We start from the raw sequence: 21,803 nt of genomic DNA on the forward strand, positions 1-21,803 counted from the left end.
CTATAGCCCTATTCAGACGGGACTAGTTTTACAGGGGGTCGTTAGAGAAATTTCAGTTTCACAGACGTACTTTGTGATTTTAATCCCGTCCGAATCTGCCATGTCTGTCTTTTTCTCACACGACCTGTGTAAAAATTCCAGAGCAAATTACCTACCTACTGAATGCGAATGTCTGTGATTGCCGAAAATGTTTTTTTCCAAAACCCGTTTTCTTGTCTGTTTTGGTCAACGTGAACTACCGTATTAACCCTAGCGCACCGGTATTCAAGTTTCTGCTTTCTGCACACCAATAATGGATGTAAATGTGTTTTGCTACCCTGCGAAGAAATAAAAAAATGAAATCAACAAGAAGAGCCAAATCACGTAAATTGATAAGCCTGGCTACTGTATCAGTTTCAGGTAAGAGTACTTTCATTTCTATACTTATATACTTCTGTACTTACTATTTCTATAGTCAATTACATAACGTGAAAATTAGTTAAAAACGTTTATATTCCAGTGGGTTTATAAGAAGTTCTATATAAAACCATATGATGTTAAAGATTTTTTACATTTGTTTTTGTTATTTTTAACAATATTATAACGTGTATAACATTTTTAAACACTTAACAAGTTAGGATGTTTATATTTTAAAGTGCTTAAATGTAAATTTACTTAATTTCAAAATACATTTGATCAAATTTCATAAATTGCTTATAGCAGTTTTTCAATTATATTACTGAAATGCACTTTTATATAGTTCACAGCATGTCAACTGCACCATACGCAATCCACGCATCCTGGACATGTGGTCTTGTGCAACGCCCACATGTTAAACACAGACACTCCTACCTCCGTAATAAACACAGAGATGTTAGTCCAGTCCGAATCCATACATGAAATGACAGACGTCGGCTGAAAAAAATTCTAACTCAAACGTCGTTTGGAAAACTAGTCCCGTCCGAATAGGGCTTTTGATTACAGACTCTGTTTTTGACTTGTTAGCCAGCCGATCTACTGTAATTATACACCTTTGTCCAAAACATGGTGGCAAGGTATGTAGGGGGAGCGACGCCAGTTATTTTGGAAACCTTTATTATATTGTTTTTGTGAGAGGGAGTTATTTAAGAAGAATTGTATTTTATCTTCTTTAATTTTTCGGAGACTGACCCCTAGACGGTCGTAACACATACATACGTAACCCAGGCAACTATTATGACGGAACCTGCTGGGGCGGCTGGCCGAGGGAATATTTTTATCAATAAATGAACTCAATGAGTAATACTATGGTAATACAGATGTGTTTTTGTAGTACTGTGTGTTGTGCCATGAAAAGTTTAGCTCCGTTTCACGCGGAAGACGACGTTCAACACCTAGAACCCGAGGCAGAGGTAACGTTAGAGTCAGAGGTCGTAACGTTGCTGCGGATAAACACCTGGAAACAGAAGACTTGGAGCCTTTTTTCGCTTTTCGTTTTTATCCGCCATGTCAGTGTTTCAATCGCTTTCTGCTAATGTCACACATGCGCACTGAACACTCTCTCCGCCGCATATGGACAAGACACGCCCCTTTCTGCTCATTGGCTACACGTTTCTTTTTGTTTGTCGGACCGACTCGGTTTTCTGAAGCGTTTCTCAAACATCGTGCACCGCACCTTTAAGGTTTTTCAGACGCTTCAGTGTGGATGAATCCGGATTAGCGTAGACGTAGCCTCGTGCAACTTGCCTGTCAGGGAAGGTTCCAGAATCTAAAATACTAAAGGTTCTCTGGTATGTCCCTCTGAGGATGTCTGACGCAGATCCCACCAATTGTGTTGTAGTAGAACCGATTTATTACAAACGCATAAATAAATACTGTATAAACCACTGAATAATCTCTGGACTTGGAACTCAAACCGATTATGTCCAGATTTATAAAACTCTCTCCAAGAAGAACAACCCAAAGAGCATTTGCGTTTACTCTTAGTACAGGAACTCACTCACTCACTCATTCATCTTCTACCGCTTATCCGAACTATCTCGGGTCACGGGGAGCCTGTGCCTATCTCAGGGGTCATCGGGCATCAAGGCAGGATACACCCTGGACGGAGTGCCAACCCATCGCAGGGCACACACACTCTCATTCACTCACACACTACGGACAATTTTTCCAGAGATGCCAATCAACCTACCATGCATGTCTTTGGACCGGGGGAGGAAACCGGAGTACCCGGAGGAAACCCCCGAGGCACGGGGAGAACATGCAAACTCCACACACACAAGGCGGAGGCGGGAATCGAACCCCGACCATGGAGGTGTGAGGAGAACGTGCTAACCACTAAGCCACCGTGCCCCCCAGTACAGGAACTGAGATATTATATTGGAATAAAAGATGAGGATATTCTGTAAACTGACGGGATCTTAACAGAATAGATCTTTATCAGCTCGACCTAAACCTAATTTTTTTTACATAAATTTGAACCGTTTTATCCTGCAGCTGCATCTTGTTGATAAATATTTCTCTTTATTTGCAGCTGTGTGCTTCTTTGTTATGTCTATGAGGCACTATTTACAATTTTGTGATAAAACGTGTGTGTGTGTGTTTTATGTCAGTCATGAATATAGATCTGTCTCCATTAAGCGTGTTTAGCTGTGTATTGACTCTGGGTATGGATCGTGACTAAGAGCGTTTGGAAAAGTCCAAATAAAAAGGCGATGCGTTTACAGACGACCGTCTCTCGATCCACTTCGATACAAACACAGTCAAGGACATTCTGACTTTTTTTTCTTTTTCGCTTCTGTAAAAATTTATTTTATATCCATATTTGTTTCAGCTGGTAATTGGGTCGGTGTCTGAAAACGGCTGAGAAACAATTGATCGGTTAATTTAGGTGAATAAAAGGGATGATTTGATCAGCGTGTGTATGAGCGAGTAAAGAAAAGAAACGTTTATGTTTTTCCCAGAACAAGATTTTGAAATGTTCGGTTTAAGAAAAGAGAGAAAACTGTGATAAAAAATATAACATTGTTCCTTTACAATGCAAATAATAATAATAAGAAGAAGAAATAAAAATTCTTAGCCAGTAAAAATATCATGAATATCTATCTATCACATTTACAGCATTTATCGGATGCCCTTATCCAGAGTGACTTACATTTTATCTCATTTTTATACAACTGAGCAATTGAGGGTTAAGGGCCTTGCTCAGGGGCCCAGCAGTGGCAGCTTGATGGACACAGGAATCGAACTCACAACCTTACGATTGGTTGCCCAATACCTTAACCGCTAGGCCACCACATCCCTTTCTTTCACATCATCTATCTATTTGTATAAAATATTATTTATTTAATTTCCAATTATAAACATCACTATTATAGTTACAACTAGAAATATAATAAAAATAAATATATAAATCTAATATATTAACGTGTTAATATATAATTACATTTATTAACATATAATTCACTCACTCACTCATTTTCTACCGCTTATCCGAACTACCTCGGGTCACGGGGAGCCTGTGCGTATCTCAGGCGTCATCGGGCATCAAGGCAGGATACACCCTGGACGGAGTGCCAACCCATCACTGGGCACACACACACTCTCATTCACTCACGCAATCACACACTACGGACAATTTTCCAGAGATGCCAATCAACCTACCATGCATGTCTTTGGACTGGGGGAGGAAACCGGAGTACGCGGAGGAAACCCCCGAGGCACGGGGAGAACATGCAAACTCCACACACACAAGGCGGAGGTGGGAATCGAACCCCCAACCCTGGAGGTGTGAGGCGAACGTGCTTAACATATAATTAATAATAAATATTAGTATTATCTAAAAAATTTTAATCATTTTTAAAGTATTTTTTTTTACTGGCAAATAATTTAGCATAATTTTACTCATGGCTTCATTAAAGTGAAACCGGTTGATCGTTCCATCAACATCTCTGTGAGTGACCCTCCCTACACACACACACACACACACACACACACACACAAATGCACAAAACTCCTCTAAATGTCTTTCATCCTTCCTTGTTAACAGCCTCCGTGTTAAATCCAATCTAAGTATAAGCCTATACGTTTCTAAACTTATCATCTGACGATGAAATCAGAATGAATCAGACGCAACGATTCCAAATCCACAGCGACGTCTTCCCTCTAGCGGAACACTCCAGAAAGTGCGCTCAACAGTGATGTAACGGACAATGACGTCATGGTAATCAAGTTCTTATATATGATGCTCATGGATCTCCTATCTCATACGAGTAAAGCAAAGGACCGTCAATTAAAAACCGCTGCCTCTCAAATCAACACCTCACACTCACGACGATGTGTTTAAACCAGGTCCCATCAGTCAATGGAAATTCGTATTTCCAAAACACAAGCATTTCCTGAAGATCTCCAGAAAACCCAAAAAGAACATAACAGTAAAAATATCTTTTATATGTTTACTTTGTGAATGGTTTAAAAAAATAAGCCTCAAACAAACAAAATCAGGGACTGAGCTGGATCTCGTGCGTGAAACCATGATGAAATCACTGAGCCGTCAGGCTAGCAGTCATTTTCTCTGTCAGGCTGATGAGAGCTTCAAGCATACATGCATTTTGCTACTGAGTGTTAATGAGTGTTAGAGACTTGGAGCTTTTAAATGATTTAAGGATCATGTTCGGACATTCGATTAGATTTCAGAATCATTCTGCACATGCACGCAGCTTTACTTTCATCACTTTCATCACGGAGGACCTCATGGTGTCGTTCGTTTTTAGTCCAAAAAATATTCACGCCCATAAATCGTGCCTTTCCTCTTAAAGGAAAGTTTCTCTTTGTTTATTAGTTCAGCTGATAGTGAAGCATAAATATTGTCCAGAAGAGAAACGAGGGTCAGACCTCGGATCTCAGAGCGATGGTGCTGTATTTACATGAAGGACTCAAAATAAACCTTTCTACATTAATTCTAAACCACATATTTACACGGTCATGATCTCTGGAGTCTTCTGTCATATCTATCTCTATATATCTCTCTCTCTCTCTCTCTATATATATATATATATATATATATATTCTTCTGTTATATCTATCTCTCTCTTTCTCTCTCTCTCTCTCTCTCTCTCTATATATATATATATATATATATATATATATATATATATATATATATATATATATATACATACACTTCACCTTGTTTTTTTTAAACCAGGTACGGTCAGCACTTTACGTCCTGCTGAACGCCTGGGGACCTCAGAAACCAAATTACTTACACATTACACATTACACACACACACACACACGTTTCACCATAGACAGGAAATCTATTATAAAGGTTATACCATACAATCGTTATTCACCGGCTCAGAACGAAATAGTCGATGATTCATTGGTGTGTTCATAAAACGCTCAAACTTTTCTGCAGCAGAATTCCAACAGGAGCACTTGTGTATGAAACGTGAGAACCCACGCTACCATTATGGAGGGAGATGGGAGCCCTAAGAGCAACACACTGCAGATGGGTCGATAGTTTTTGGGATGATTACAGGCTGTGGATACCCGCTAAGGGACCGGACTATCGGAAATGTAAAGGCTTTAGGGGAGCGTGAAATGTTTTGATGGGTGTGGTTATGGATGGGACGGTGTGTACGTGTGCGAACGTGCACGAGAGAAGGTGTGTGTTGGGGGGTGGAGTGGGTGTAGGGAGTGTTTGTGGGTATTTTGAGGAACGGACAGTGTCCTTCTGAAACCCCATATTTAGGTGGCAGTAAAATAAGCCCACTCAATACTACATGCATAATGGATGAAGAGAAATGCTAGACTTGTTTTTGGGCTCGAGGAAGAGAGAAGCGAAAAGCTACGTGAAAAGCTACTCTGAGAAAAGTGGGTGGAGACGCTCGGGCTAACGATACTTGGCTCAGAGACTCTTGTGGATACTTTATAAGACTAAATGCACCGTGATATTTAATATGGAAGCACATAATAAACCCCTAATAACTCTTAAGACCGGCACGTCCGCGCTACACCGCAGTGCTATGAATAGCGCATAGCATTAGCGAGGCATCGTGTTCTGAACGCAAGCCACAGAGACACAAACACAGGTTACAACCCAACACTGTATTCGTCACGGGTCGGGTAACTGAATGATCTGCGTGTTGTTGTGAAATCTGTCTAAAATAAATAAATAAATGAACGAATAGAATACCCTGACAGGAAAGTGCAAAAGTTTGTGCACCCCTAAGGCCGGACGATATGACGACTGATGCGATTTTAATTGTTTTTTTTAAGGTCCTGACAAAAAGCAGCGTAAACATTAAACATATGCAAAATTCTTAATAGTTTTTATATATTTATATATTTTTATATATTTTTATATAAATATTTTGATATATTTATATTAGATTTATATTTTACTTTTTTAAATGTGATACAGGTGTATTGTTTGTGAGCAAGCCTCTGGTAGGTTATGTGATACATGCCATGTATCTTAAGAATCATGATATAATTATTTTTTTTTAATCATATACCAACCCAAAGTTTAACATGCTTCAGATCAGGTGATAGAAAACTTTCATCATCACATGATAAAGGCGATCAGTTAGAAGACCTCCGAATTGATCTGCAGTGATACGTCACACTATATCATGCTAAATCATTTTAGAAATAAGGACCTTTTTTTTTTTTTTCTTTTAGCTTTAGCTTCTTTTTTCCCCCAAGAAACATTAGCGGACACCGACTTTTGAACTGGAGTCTCTTATATGCAAATGTAATATCTTAGCGCTCTGTATTGTATATTATCCACAACCTTTTCTATAATATTATAATTACTACTTTCCCTTCGGTATATCCTTTTCATAATGAGCTTATAATACTTATAACACACCAGTACACTGTAGGTCCAGTTCACCAACGTAATCGAAATGGACTTATGGGACGTTTTCAATCAGTATAAACAAACGAATGTTTGAAAGTTTTGACTGTGAGTCTGATCTAAAATGAGTCAGGACTATGTTGGCTTTCAGAATGAGAAATGATAACCATCCAAAAAAAAACTGTCCTGAGTGTCTACTTTGAGACATATGAGATTCATAGTAACCACCACTGTGGATCGGGACAAGACAAAGACACCTAATGTTCAACATGGACACAATAAAAACAGGAGGAAATTATATATTTTTTTGTCTCTGGGGAAAAGAGTTAATAACTGCGTCTGTACTCTAAACCTGCCGCTTGTCTCTAAGATCATTACGGGATAATTAAGAAGCTAGAGAAAAAAAAGACTTCCAGTTATGACGCAGGGTAGAATTATTGACCAGGCTAGAATAAAAAAAAAAAATCTCTAATAATCTCTGTATATCTCGAAGGAACCTTGAACGGTTCGGTATAGAACCGTATAACACATTTCACAGTAGAAATGTTTTAGAATGTTTAAACTATTAACCATTCAAACACTTGACAGTGAAGGGTTCTCAGCTTTCAGAAGAGGAACCCTTTCCGACAGGGAAACCTTCAGTGTTAGGTTTCTACATGAAGTTTTTTACGTGTTCTCCCTGGCGGAAAAACATCTTAAACTTTCTTTTTTTTTTAAATGCACGATGAATGAATGACACCGCGATGCGCTTCGTTGAACGTGAAACCCGGCATCTTATGACAAGTTGTTTGAGTAGTTGTGAAAAGGTGTGGCTGTAACCTTGCCGTACCTGAGAGACACACCTTGTAGAATATACGCGGTGGGAACCTGACTGGACGCGTAAATCGCAACGATGCGGAATGGCCCATCCCCCAGAAGGCTCATCTCTCAATTTTGACCACCAGCCTAGTGTAAATACGACTATTAAGTCAAATCTATATCAAATACCAACCTATTATAATCATCATTAAAATATTAACAACTACAGAGCATTATTTCTGCATGTTATGAATCTTCAGGACAATCTCATTTGTCACAGTGAGCCAAAGGCTCTATTTCATCCCTTATTTGCCATCTGAGCCACTACAAATTCCTCTGTCACACCTGCAAAGTGTAATGTGAAATTATCCAAGTGCCTAGCTGTCATAAACACACACACCAGCGCTCGATCAAGCCGACAGCTGCCTTAACGTGTGATGTACGGCTCCAGCTGTGCTCCTTACCTTCCAGAGACATGGGCTCCAGGATGCCAAACTGCTTAAGGACGGCCACGAAGAGAATAATGACCACTGCTATGGCAAACAGTTCCATACCTTGGATGCCCATGACTGAGAGGATTTTAGGGGCCCTCTTTGTGAGTGGGAAGCTTTTTTTGGCTTTGGGTTTTTGAAAGGGAAAGCAATCGAGCTAATGGGTGCCAGCAAGGGCCATGATACTCAGCGCCGAAGCACTCAGACGGCTTCAGTTTAAAAGGAGTTTTGTTTGGTTGAACAAGAGAAAAACAGAGGAAGTGTGAGATATCGATGGGAAAACGTCAGCCGAGCAGACTCGCGCATGAGGAAAGGAAAAAAAGATGCGTCCTCCTATCCGACCTCATTTACTTCGGTGATGAGCGGAGAAGTCAGCGTTTCCATGTTAGGTCATTCCTCCAGAGAGCAGGCGCACATAAATAAAGGCGCGGATTGCTGCGCTTTTACACAGTCCAGACGTGTAAAAGCCATCATGTGCCGTGGATGTTATTTGCAAGTGTCAACAACAGACGAGGGATTTTTAACCGCGCTGCTGACAGATACGCAATCCAACAGCACTGGTCTCCAAAACACGTAGCTTCAAATAAGAACTTTCTCAAGAAACAGCTACAGAAGTGAAAAAGGAGGAGAAGGACCTGCATTAAGCAAGTGTGATCAGGCTCAAAATTTCGTTCGTGATTAAAGATGTCGGTTTTAAATACGATTGGAGGATCATGGTGGAGCGTTAACTTGATTACCTGGTGGTCTTTTTAATCCAGATATAAGTCATGAAGCATGTAAACACACCACATTCTGTCCCATAGCACACTCCAAGCATTCACAAACTTCCCAAATTACAGATAAGTGCTGCAGAAATGTACCGAGTCCTTCATCAGACTATTATTTTTTTAATCTCATGGTCAGGCAAAGCTCAGAATTGCACAGCAAGGAGATCTTCGCATCGATGATGCAGCACTTAGGTAAAAGAAAGCTGTGTCCGGACGGACGTCCTCAGAACTTCGTGGTTTGATCTGGATTATTTTTCCCCACAGTGTTGCTTCCGTTTCAGTGTTTGTTCAAGATCTGGCTGCGGGATAAACGTGATAAACGCCTCCTTCCTGCTAGGGCTGCTGCACAACTTTAAAAATGAGGGCTGAAAGGAGAGATAAAGGACTGATCAACATAGCTTGAATTCTCCTCTTCCTCCTCCTCCTCCTCCTATGGGCTCTCCCATCAGGTTAGTTGCGCTCTTTGTCTCTTGCTTTTCGACCCTGTCAGCAGTTACAGGGATTCTGTCTCTCATTTCAACCCGTAATGTACTTCATGCTCTTTCTCCCCCGCCTCCTTTGGAAATTCTTCAGTGTCGACCTCTTGGTCCTGTTGCTGTTTTCCCCTCACCTCTACGTCCATCCTCTGTTCTGCTGCTTTTCCTCTTCTTCTCTTTTGTCCATTCATTCCATCCTTTCTTCTGTCCCTCCCTTGCTTTTTTTTTTTGTGGTGCAACACCACTTAGCGCACTATCAGACTGACTCGCTGAATCAGGCTCAACCCTTGGGGCCTTACCACAACCTTTCTCACTCTCTCTCTCTCTCTCTCTCTCTCTCTCTCTCTCTCTCTCTCTCTCTCTCTCTCTCTCTCTTTCACTCTGTTTGAGGACAAAGTCACATTCCCAAATTGAGCCTGAGTGAGGGGATCAGGTTCCAGGGACACCCTCCCCTTCCCCCTGGTTCTCCCCCAACCTCGATCCGTCCAGCCGCTCACCTCCACTGGATTGCCCCCCCCCCTCTCCCCCATTTGTTTCTCTCTCATGTCTTTCATCACAGCGACTCGAATAACATGCTGCAGGACTCAGGCTCTGTGGGAAAACCTGAGACAGTGAGTAATCCCGCTAAAAACAGCAGCTGCTTCTGCTGGACTGAACTCATGATGAACACCGCAGGCTAGATGAAAGAAAGAGATTTACGCTAAAAGAGAATCCTAAATCGGGAGATAACAAACCCTTTCAAACATGCACTTAGTAGCAATTAGTGAAGCTACAGTATTAGGAATTAATTTGTACAAGCACCGATTCCCGGGAAGACCGATACGTCATTCGTTTGTGGTGAAGCTGAGTACAGGCACTGAGAAAAGATGACTATTAATCTTATACTTTTATGGTAACTAGTTAAAAACAGTGTAACTATGAACAGGAAAATCTGTTAGGACCTCCCTCTCTCGGCATACAGCCAATTGTGTTTGCTCTAAAAGCCGAAGGTTGCATCACTTGGTCGTGTTCACGCTATCTTTCACATCATGCTCAAAAATCTGTTTGGGCGACTTAGTAAGCAGAGACGGGGGACTCGAGTCATATGACTTGACTCGAGTCAGACTTAAGTCGCAAATTTGAGACTTGAGGCTTGCTTGACAAATATTAAAAAAAGACTCGACTTGACTTTGACTTGACATTCATGACTTGAGACTTGACTCGGACTTGAGTTAAATGATTCAGAGATGGGGGACTCGACTTGACTCGAGTCAGACTTAAGTCGCAAATTTGAGACTTGAGGCTTGCTTGACAAATATTAAAAAAAGACTTGACTTGACTTTTACTTGACATTCATGACTTGAGACTTGACTCGGACTTGAGTTAAATGATTCAGAGATGGGGGACTCGACTTGACTCGAGTCAGACTTAAGTCGCAAATTTGAGACTTGAGGCTTGCTTGACAAATATTAAAAAAAGACTTGACTTGACTTTGACTTGACATTCATGACTTGAGACTTACTTGTGACTTGCACATATGTGACTTACCCCCAATGTGAATTAACCCCAATATGTTTCTTCACCTTGTTGTGAAGTCTTACAAGACATTCCTTACCCGAAGTCTGTCTTTTCTTATCGTGTGTGTTTCAGATACTTTTGTCATGTTGATAAAACAAACTCAAAAGTGTTAAACACGTAAAGTCCTCCAAAACCAATTGATTTATCCTGAATAATGGAACTTTCATAGAAAGCACAAGCGTGTGGTCAAATATCATCTGAAAGCCTGACGATAGAGCTCAAAGATAAAATGACAAAAATACGAGAAAGACAATGAAGAGAAAGAGAGAGAGAGAGAGGGAAAGAGAGAGAAAGAGAGAGAGAGAGAGAGAGAGAGAGAGAGAGAGAGAGAGAGAGAGAGAGAGAGGAAGAGAGAGAGAGAGGAGGCCTTGAGTGCTTTAATAGTTCAGTTAGATAAAAAGATCAATACGGCCATAATGGCAGCTTTAAGTGAAAGTGAAATCAAAAGCTGTCTCTCCTCCTATCACCCTTTCTCTCTCACTCTGTCTCTCTCTGTTTCTCTCTCTAAATCTCTCTCTCAAGCTGCCTCAGCAATAGCCCTCAGAAGATCAACTGTATCAATTTTGTCCATATTGAGCTTCATCGTCAGGGTCCCCCCTCATTAACTAGACGCCTCTCCCTCAGATAAACCTGATCTGATGGAACACCAGAAGGACGCCAGCACATCAGCTGCTCTAACACTAACAATTACAGTCTGGCTAGTGTTTCACCGCGTTCCTTCAAGTTCTACGTTTATGACTGGTGTCAACAGAAAAGTTGGCAGCGAGCAGGAAGTAGGGCTGAGTGGTGGGAGCAGGTTCCAGTAAGACCATTAGGCCATCAGCAGCTCTTAAACACAGCTACATAGACAAGCGCCTGCTGACACACCACTTTATCTCCTATACAACATCTCCATCTCACTCATAAAGCTCAGCTCATAATTATATCAAAATAAAGATAAAAGGAGCTGTAAAGATATTCCACGAGTGCAGCCTGGGACATCTACTAATCGATAGGGCTCAAGGACGGTAATGTAAAAGTGTAGAATGTTGAAAAGTTGACACATAGTTCTTCGTGTTCAAGATATAGAGATATTCATTTATCTCAGACTCATACTTCTGACTCAGATGTCTGCACTTCTGTCTCAATGTCTGCACTTCTTTCTCAGACGTCTGCACTTCTTTCTCAGACGTCTGCACTTCTTTCTCAGACGTTTGCACTTCTTTCTCGGACGACTACACTTCCGTTTCAGACGTCTACACTTCAGTTTCAGACTTATACACTTCTATCTCAGACATATGCACTTCTGTCACATACGTCTGCACTTCTGTCTCAGACGTCTACACTTCAGTTTCAGACATATACACTTCTATCTCAGACATATGTACTTCTGTCGCAGGCGTCTACACTTCTAACTTAGGTGTCTACACTTGTGCCTCAGACGTCTGCACTTCTGTCTCAGATGTCTACACTTCTGTTTCAGACGTCTACACTTCAGTTTCAGACATATACACTTCTATCTCAGACATATGTACTTCTGTCGCAGGCGTCTACACTTCTAACTTAGGTGTCTACACTTGTGCCTCAGACGTCTGCACTTCTGTCTCAGATGTCTACACTTCTATCTCAGACATATGCACTTCTGTCACATACGTCTGCACTTCTGTCTCAGATGTCTACACTTCTGTCTCAGATGTCTTCGCTTCTCTCTCAGACCTCTGCACTTTTTTTTCAGACATATACACTTCTATATCAGACTTATGCACTTCTGTCGCAGGCATCTACACTTCTAACTTAGGTGTCTACACTTGTGCCTCAGATGTCTGCACTTCTGTCTCAGATGTCTACACTTCAGTTTCAGACGTCTACACTTCAGTTTCAGACGTCTACACTTCGGTTTCAGACTTATACACTTCTATCTCAGACATATGCACTTCTGTCACATACGTCTGCACTTCTGTCTCAGATGTCTACACTTCTGTCTCAGACGTCTGCACTTCTTTCTCAGACCTCTGCACTTTTTTTCGGACGTCTGCACTTCCGTTTCAGACGCCTACACTTCAGTTTCAGACATATACACCTCTATCTCAGACCTCTGCACTTCTGTTGCAGGCGTCTACACTTCTAACTTAGGTGTCTATACTTGTGCCTCAGACGTCTGCACTTCTGTCTCAGATGTCTATACTTCTGTCTCAGATGTCTGCGCTTCTTTCTTAGACCTCTGCACTTTTTTCAGGCGTCTACACTTTTGTCTTAGACGTCTGCATTTCTGCCTCAGATGTCTGCGCATTTCTGCCTCAGATGTCCACGCTATATCACAACAACATAAATGAACAAATATTGTTGCACACACACCCTGAAAAGCAATAATGCATTAAGAGACTCTGACAGTTTTGGGAAACTTGGCCTGATCTTTTACCTGGAAACTCTGGTGGATTTGCTGAGTCAGTTGATGAGAAAGCAGCTCTTCCTTCACTCTCCCTAATGTCTACCGGCTTTCTAATGAACCAATACAACTGTCTGAGCCAAATATATGACATCAACAGGGAACAAACAAGCACCATAATGTGTGTGTGTGTGTGTGTGTGTGAAGGTGTGCGTATAATAATAATCATTACAGTAAGATAATAATTAACTGCTTGGAACATTAAACTGCTTGGTTCATTAGGTAAGATTTGCAAAAGCAATTAAATGGGTGGAGCTGAATAAAATGTTATTTTCTTTTTATAGAATCTGCCCCCATTTCCACCTATTTACACAATGCTCCAACCTTTATGGTGGTTAAATTAGAGTTATCATCAAATCCATCTCCCAGCTCTGTTAACTATAAACGTCTGCTAATAATGATTTATAAGGATTTTCCACCTTTAATCTTTAGGACACGCCTCTTACCTGAGTGTGATGCTGGTGTTCATGAAGAATTCAAGACAGAGCCATGAATGTTTTCACTCTTTTGTCTGTTTGCATAAACAGACAAAACTGTGTAAATAACATACATTTTTATTTCCACTAAAATTAAGCAGTTTGGGAATTTGGGGATTTGAACCCCACCTTTCCACCTTCCAGTCAAAAGCACAGCACTGAACCATAACCACTGAGCCACAGTACCCTTCTGAGCACTGAAGTGGGAAACTCCTGCTCTGTGTTTCCAGAGCTTCCTCGATGCCCTCTAGTGGATATCTGACTTTATCTTTCCCTTCCTTATCTCTCTGCAGCTTAAATATCCAATAATGTGTATTTAATACTGATCCAGCATACACATTTTAATGCTATGGACAATCAATGGTGTTTAAATGTCTGAGACCTACTGAAAATCAGACTTCCACACTTATGTGTCAGACTTCTTCAATCCTGTCTCAGACTTCTTCAATCCTGTCTCAGACTTCTACACTTCTGTCTCAGACTTCTACACTTCTGTCTCAGACTTCTACACTTCTGTCTCAGACTTCTACACTTCTGTCTCAGACTTCTACACTTCTGTCTCAGACTTCTAGACGTCTGTCTCAGACTTCTACACTTCTGTCTCAGACTTCTACACTTCTGTCTCAGACTTCTACACTTCTGTCTCAGACTTCTACACTTCTGTCTCAGACTTCTAGACGTCTGTCTCAGACTTCTACACTTCTGTCTCAGACTTCTACACTTCTGTCTCAGACTTCTACACTTCTGTCTCAGACTTCTACACTTCTGTCTCAGACTTCTAGACGTCTGTCTCAGACTTCTACACTTCTGTCTCAGACTTCTACACTTCTGTCTCAGACTTCTACACTTCTGTCTCAGACTTCTACACTTCTGTCTCAGACTTCTAGACGTCTGTCTCAGACTTCTACACTTCTGTCTCAGACTTCTACACTTCTGTCTCAGACTTCTACACTTCTGTCTCAGACCTCTACACTTCTGTCTCAGACTTCTACACTTCTGTCTCAGACTTCTAGACGTCTGTCTCAGACTTCTACACTTCTGTCTCAGACTTCTACACTTCTGTCTCAGACTTCTACACTTCTGTCTCAGACCTCTACACTTCTGTCTCAGACTTCTACACTTCTGTCTCAGACTTCTAGACGTCTGTCTCAGACTTCTACACTTCTGTCTCAGACTTCTACACTTCTGTCTCAGACTTCTACACTTAATGAGATGAGATCTCATCTACAAAAATGAGATGGCCTGATGTGCCAAACTTAAAAAAGTCAATTAAAAGTAATTAAGTAAATAAATGAATTAAATAAATTAATAATGTTTCCCACATTTAATTATTTTGTCATGTGTGAATATAAAGAAATTCTCAGGTGCTTTTTTTTTTATTATTCCATAACCTTTATTACTTAATAGTTCATTGCTAACTAAACAGTTAATAATGGAACATGAACTGCATTTTGTCCTCTTCTCACGACACAGAACCAAAACTGTTCACAGCGCAAAGCTTTGTCTGGCTAACCACAGAACTTAATTCACACGGCAGCAAAAAAAGTGACAGCAAGAACTTTCTCGCATGATCGTGACAGCTGTGACCCTGAGGACGAGTTTCAATTGTGGGCTGAAACATTTTTGGAGAGAAAAGAAACGTTGAGGTTACAGAGCAGCAGAAGACGCAAACACCATCACATGAGCAAGTAAGGCAGACTTTACAATCAAATCCTTCGTTTTAGTAAATACTTCACCGCTCAAGACCCATAGATAAAGCCGTTGCAGCGTGTGACCTTCTCGACATTTTGTCTTGTCTGGATAATGCAGCGTGTGTTTACGGAACACATTTCTTTCCTAATACGATGTTTACGTCTGTGTCGGTGATAGATTTCTGTTTGTTCTCTCGTCAGTGTTTCCTCAGAACGCTTCTTACACTGTGCTTTTCAACCTAACATCACCAACACCAACATCATCAACACCATCTCCATCACCACTTCTATCACCATCAACAACCCCATCATCAATAACACCACCATCATCAACATCATACCCTACCATCAGTCCCTCAGGCTTTTCACAACAAATCACAAAGTCTGAAGTCTCCCAGATTTATCCAGGTAAGAATACTTCTTTATTATTATTATTATTATTATTATTATTATTATTATTATTATTATTATTATTATTATTATTATTATTATATAATTTTGATGGAAAGGTCTTTATTTCACATAGCCCCTATTCCTTAGTACACTAAAACTCTAACTAAAGCATAATGTACCATCATCCGAATCCACGGCACTTACTAACGTTTTCAATACACAACCCAAATATCTAATTCTAACTTAAAATAGAACTGAAAACGTCACGTCTGTTTCCCCGGTGGAACGGAAACTGAATTACGGGATCAGTATAAACAAACGAATGATATTCTGTCTGTGAGTCTGATCTAAAATGACTCTGATGGCTTTCGGTCCGAGACGTGCCTCACCAGAATCTACCAGAATTTTAGTGGTTGAAGATAAACGACTTCAAATTTGAGCCGCTTATTAGACGAACGAGCACGAACGACATCTCGGAGAGCAGAAATGGGTTTGATATCAACATTTACTTCAAATATAGAAACATTTGAACGTTTGCGTGGGAAAAAAATGTATTTAAAAAGTTTTTGTTTTTTTGGAACTTTTCTATAAAAATATTGCCGCTAGTATTCTAGAAAAAAAAAAACAGAAACAGTGATGAAACTCTACAAATTCTTAAAGTCCTGAGTGTTTACTTTCATACGAGCTTCATATTAACACCACTGCGGAGCGAGACGTGACAAAGAGGTTCGATCGTCTACACGGACACCATACGAATAGGAGGACGTTCCGTTTTTTTGCCTTTGGGTAAATAATTGACTCGACTAAATACGTTTAAAAAAATTCCAGAAATAAGTTTCACTAACTGAATAATGGGGGCACGGTGGCTTAGTGGTTAGCACGTTTGCCTCACACCTCCAGGGTTGGGGGTTCGATTCCCGCCTCCGCCTTGTGTGTGTGGAGTTTGCATGTTCTCCCCGTGCCTCGGGGGTTTCCTCCAGGTACTCCAGTTTCCTCCCCCGGTCCAAAGACATGCATGGTAGGTTGATTGGCATCTCTGGAAAATTGTCCATAGTTTGTGTGTGATTGCGTGAGTGAATGAGTGTGTGTGTGTGCCCTGCGATGGGTTGGCACTCCGTCCAGAGTGTATCCTGCCTTGATGCCCGATGACCCCTGAGATAGGCACAGGCTCCCCGTGACCTGAGGTAGTTCGGATAAGCGGTAGAAAATGAATGAGTGAGTGTAGGTTTAAATTCACTAAAATTCAGTACATTTTTCTATGCTGTCACTATGCTTTTCTTCTCCAGGATGGCTGTACATAATTCATGGCCCCCTGGCATGTGGAGGCATCTTGATTGTAGCACTAGTCGTGATTATCATTGTGTACTGCTGCTTCTGCAGAGTGACATGTAAGTGTGCACACACAAACACACACACACACACACACACACACACACACACGTTACACAATTCAACTCAACACAAAGTGGCTTTCCTCTGCTTTCCAGCACAGGAACCGTCTCCTAACGACGACCCGTACGAGCCGATCGCAGACGGAGGACACGTGAGTGAAACGCAGCCTACATAAGTCATGCGCCGTGATCCGGTTTACCTTTAAATGTTAATATTTTGAATCATTTTAGGCTGATTGTAAGGAGAAAAAGACTGACGCTGGTTCGGTGTATCAAGCTCTGACTCAACGTGGTTCAGTGTATGAGAGTCTGCAGATGAGACGTCAAACCATGTCCGATCCCGAGAGTGTTTACGAACGTATAGATGACATCGGGACACGCATCGAGACACAGATTTAAACTACCGGGGACATCAGACACTTAAAGAGAATTAAATCTGTGCGTAGAGTTCAAAACTAAAGTTTTGTTTTTTCCTACACTGAAATATACACTTTATTAGGAAACGAATGCATTAAAAGTAAAAAAAAAAAAAAAAAAAAGAAAAGATAGAAAGAAATCTATGTTTCATGTAAAGCTAAAAGTCATCTGCCAGATTATTTCCTCATCTGGTTATAAATAATTAAAGATATATAGAGATGATATATTATATCTCTATATATCTTTAATTATTTATATATAGAGATAATATAATGTAATATAACAATAATTCATGCTGATTTCATTTGAGTAACTTTCTCAGCAGCCATTTTTATTTTTATTTTATTTTTTTAAGGAGCAGAAAATATTGTGACGAGTCTTTTGCAAACAAGCTTTAACCGGTCACAGCTTAATATAAAAGTTATTTAAGATAAAAGTCATACGGCTAATTTAAGTTCTGTTTATAAATAAACAAACAAACAAACAAACAAACAAATAAATATTTGCATAAACATTTACATTTTTCTTGTTCTGATGCTTTTCCATTTGGGATTAAATAGATACATGAATGATATATTTCTGATCTATTTATATCTGTACAGCATATATCTGAAATATGTATTTTATTATTATTATTATCTATTATTTTCCAAAAGCGCCTTGTTAGTGCTCACTTAATTTGTGCTATTTATCTATAACACACAGCAAAGAAGTTTATAAATTTGAATTAAAAAAACATCTAAAATTTATGTATACATTTTTTTTATATAGCAGTTTATACAGCATGTAGATACACACACACACCCAGCTATTTAAGTGTGAGTTTTTGTATGTGTATGTGTGTGTGTGTGTGTGTGTGTTGGCAAGCGCTACATTTACCTGAGCGCTGATAGCGTGCCATACCGTGCCGACACTCGACCAGGAAGCTGGGGCGAGAGAAGCGGCGTCGTGCCTCCAAAGACAGCGTGGAGATTACGCTCCCCATAATGTGCAGCTGACCGACTGAACTGAAGCGCCCACGCTGAGCAGATCCGATATTTATTTACACACGATGTACAGTAGTAAGCTCCCAACTCACAAGTACAGACACACTGATGGAAAAGAGAAAGACCTTCACGTAGGCATGTGTGTGTATGTGTGTGTGTGTGCACGTGTATGTTTGTGCCGGCGTTTGAGTGTTTGTGCACGTGTGTGTGTGAGCGAGTATGTGTGTGTTTGTGCACGTGTGTGTGTGTGCATGTGTATGTTTGATCGTGTGTGTGTGCTTGTGCACATACGTACGTGTGTGTGTGGCGACACGTGTCTAAACCTCTTTAAAGGGTCTGCTTAGCTTGATAGTTTGATGAAGATGCTGATGGATGTGTGTGTGTGTGTCCACCTGACAACTGGACATCAAAAGACCAAAGGTCATGACCTTTAACTTAAAACAGACCACACACACACACACACACACACACCTCTTACCCTTCTCAGAGGGTCATTCGCTTTGAAGTAGCTGCTTTAAAAGTAAATGACAATGAAGAGAAACGTTGCCGTTCCACGTGACATTCAGTTTTAAACAATTAATCTGCTGATCGATTTCTTTAAGTCTAAAATGCACCAAACCTGATAGTTCATGAAAACAATTCACTCACTCACTCACTCACTCACTCACTCACTCACTCATCTTCTACCGCTTATCCGAACTACCTCGGGTCACGGGGAGCCTGTGCCTATCTCAGGCGTCATCGGGCATCAAGGCAGGATACACCCTGGACGGAGTGCCAACCCATCACAGGGCACACACACACACTCTCATTCACTCACACAATCACACACTACGGACAATTTTCCAGAGATGCCAATCAACCTACCATGCATGTCTTTGGACCGGGGGAGGAAACCGGAGTACCCGGAGGAAACCCCCGAGGCACGGGGAGAACATGCAAACTCCACACACACAAGGCGGAGGCGGGAATCGAACCCCCAACCCTGGAGGTGTGAGGTGAACGTGCTAACCACTAAGCCACACTGCCCCCCTGAAAACAATTTAACTGCAGCAAAATAAAAAAGAATTAAAAAGTTTGGTTTAACTACAGAAACAGATTTTGTTTTCATTTCTAGTCGACGAGCGACTCTTGTTTGAAGAATCTTTATTTTTAATTCTACATTTTATAATTTTCTCCAAAGTATTTTTGACCCGTATTCTTCTGCGAACGTGTGTGTGTGTGTGTGTGTGTGTACACGTGTGTGTTCTTCTCTTTATTAAAAGAACACCTTGGCGCCGGCGTGGGTTGGGGTGGGGTGGCCAGACAAGGTCCCTGGGGAGACACCGAGGCGTCATTCGAGACCTGACTGACCTGAGACCTGAGTGACCGCTGCAGGGGACGCTGGCATCACGTCTCCTGTGGCTGAATTTGTCTCGAGTCATAGATGTTGGTGAAAAAGCAGGAGAACAAAAAAAAAAGACCAAACAAGAGTGGCCTTTTTAAATCAGAGGCAGATCAATAAACGAATCGCAACTTTCTCCAGCCAATAAATTATTTGTTAATTGTCTTGTCTTTTCCTTTTTAAAGCCTAAAGGACATCAGAGGATCTTATTCTGACTTTGCCTTTCTTAAGGACTGAGTTATTTATGAATAAAATTCAACAAGTGAGCTGTAAACATGGCAAATAAGAACTTGGTCGTCTTATCCTTTAAACTGGCTGCGTTTTTGTCTCCAGCCAGTTCCAGTGAGTCCCACAACGTGGTGAATATTGGACCGGTTTGAGTTTCTTGTCCTTGTTTGTTAATCAGTTGGCCATCAGTTGGCCATCACCTACTGCAGCAACCAGGGAAGGATGATGACATGCGTCTCGAGAAACGTCACAGGTTTCCCACTCAAATCGCAGTGATTTCTGCCTCTAACGCATACCTGACCTCACACCACTACATGCAGAATCATCATCATTACTTCTCCTATTAAACGTCATCATAACTGTGTTAGGACTAACAATGTCCTCTTATGACATCATAAATTATGTCACAGAAATATCGCTGAATACGGCACCAAGCTACAGATTAAAGGTGGGGTCTCCGTTGTTTGAGAAATGCTTCAGAAAACTGAGTCGGGACCACAAACTAAACAAAAATGAAAACAAACGTGTAGCCAATGAGCAGAAAGGGGTGTGTCTTGTCTATGTGGGCGGAGAGAGTGTTCAGTGCGCATGTGTGACATTAGCAGAAAGCGGTTTTAACATTGACATGGAGGATAAAAACAAAGAAATAAAGAGAAGAAAGGCTTACGATAAGGTAAGAAGTAGGACGTGTTAATATAGGATCAGCTTTCCAGCGCTGGAGAGAACTGAAGGAGCAGGAAGTTGGTCACATATTCACAGATTGGAGTTTCCTGAGTCAATAACTCCTGAGCTAAACACTGTTACTACACAAATAACACCTCTTTTCTATCGTAGTAATGTAGAGACGCAGCTACAACCGTGTTTTGTGTAGTAACAGCGTTTAGCTCAGGAGTTATTGACTCGGGAAACTCCAATCTGTGAATATGTGACCAACTTTACTTAAGACGCCGAGGCGCTTTTTTCCTTCTCGATAGGTGAGTAACGTTGGTTTTGCTTTGTTACACAGAACTAATATATGTCTTTGTCCTTTACATGATTATGCTTGTGTGTCATTTTTGCTTGTTTGTTTATCTGCAATTTTTATTGTTTTTATTGTTTTATTGCAATTTTACTGCGTATTGTTCTTCCCTTCAGCTATGATAAAGACACATTTCTTTCCGTTAGTTGCCTGGGTTACGTATGTATGTGTGGGCGGAGCTATCGATACAGGAGTTGGACCCATTTGGGTTAAGGGCGTGTTTGTTTTGGTGATTTCAAATGTCAACGTTGGCTTTCAAAAATCGAAGACCCCACCTTTAATGATGGGTTTTTCTAATAATAATAATAATAATAATAATAATAACAAATGGGGCATTTCTGTATTGCAATATCTACAGACAGGAGTGAAAACATGATTGAATTCTACGTCATATAAAATAACCGAATGACTCGGAATCGACTCAGCTGCACAAATCGATTCAGCAGTCATCCACTGCTACAAAGGACAGAGCTGTAGACCTG

The 21,803-nt window shown here is 40.8% G+C and overlaps 1 protein-coding gene across 5 annotated transcripts in view; it reads right to left on the minus strand.

Moving 5' to 3' along the window:
- Positions 1 to 21,803, minus strand: part of kcnip3a (Kv channel interacting protein 3a, calsenilin) — a 59,868-nt gene that overhangs the window by 12,063 nt on the left and 26,002 nt on the right. For 2 of the 5 annotated variants that reach the window (XM_060882003.1, XM_060882001.1), the window contains exon 1: positions 8,086 to 8,202. The exons of 2 other annotated variants lie outside the window; for them this stretch is intronic. In XM_060882003.1, the coding sequence (XP_060737986.1) occupies positions 8,086 to 8,188 (103 nt within the window). In that variant the 5' untranslated portion in view covers positions 8,189 to 8,202. Of the gene's footprint in view, positions 1 to 8,085; positions 8,223 to 21,803 lie in introns of those variants that run through there. One more of the 5 variants, XM_060882000.1, reaches the window with a different exon arrangement.

Source organism: Tachysurus vachellii, chromosome 11 (assembly GCF_030014155.1).
Source record: "Tachysurus vachellii isolate PV-2020 chromosome 11, HZAU_Pvac_v1, whole genome shotgun sequence".
Lineage (NCBI taxonomy): Eukaryota > Metazoa > Chordata > Actinopteri > Siluriformes > Bagridae > Tachysurus > Tachysurus vachellii.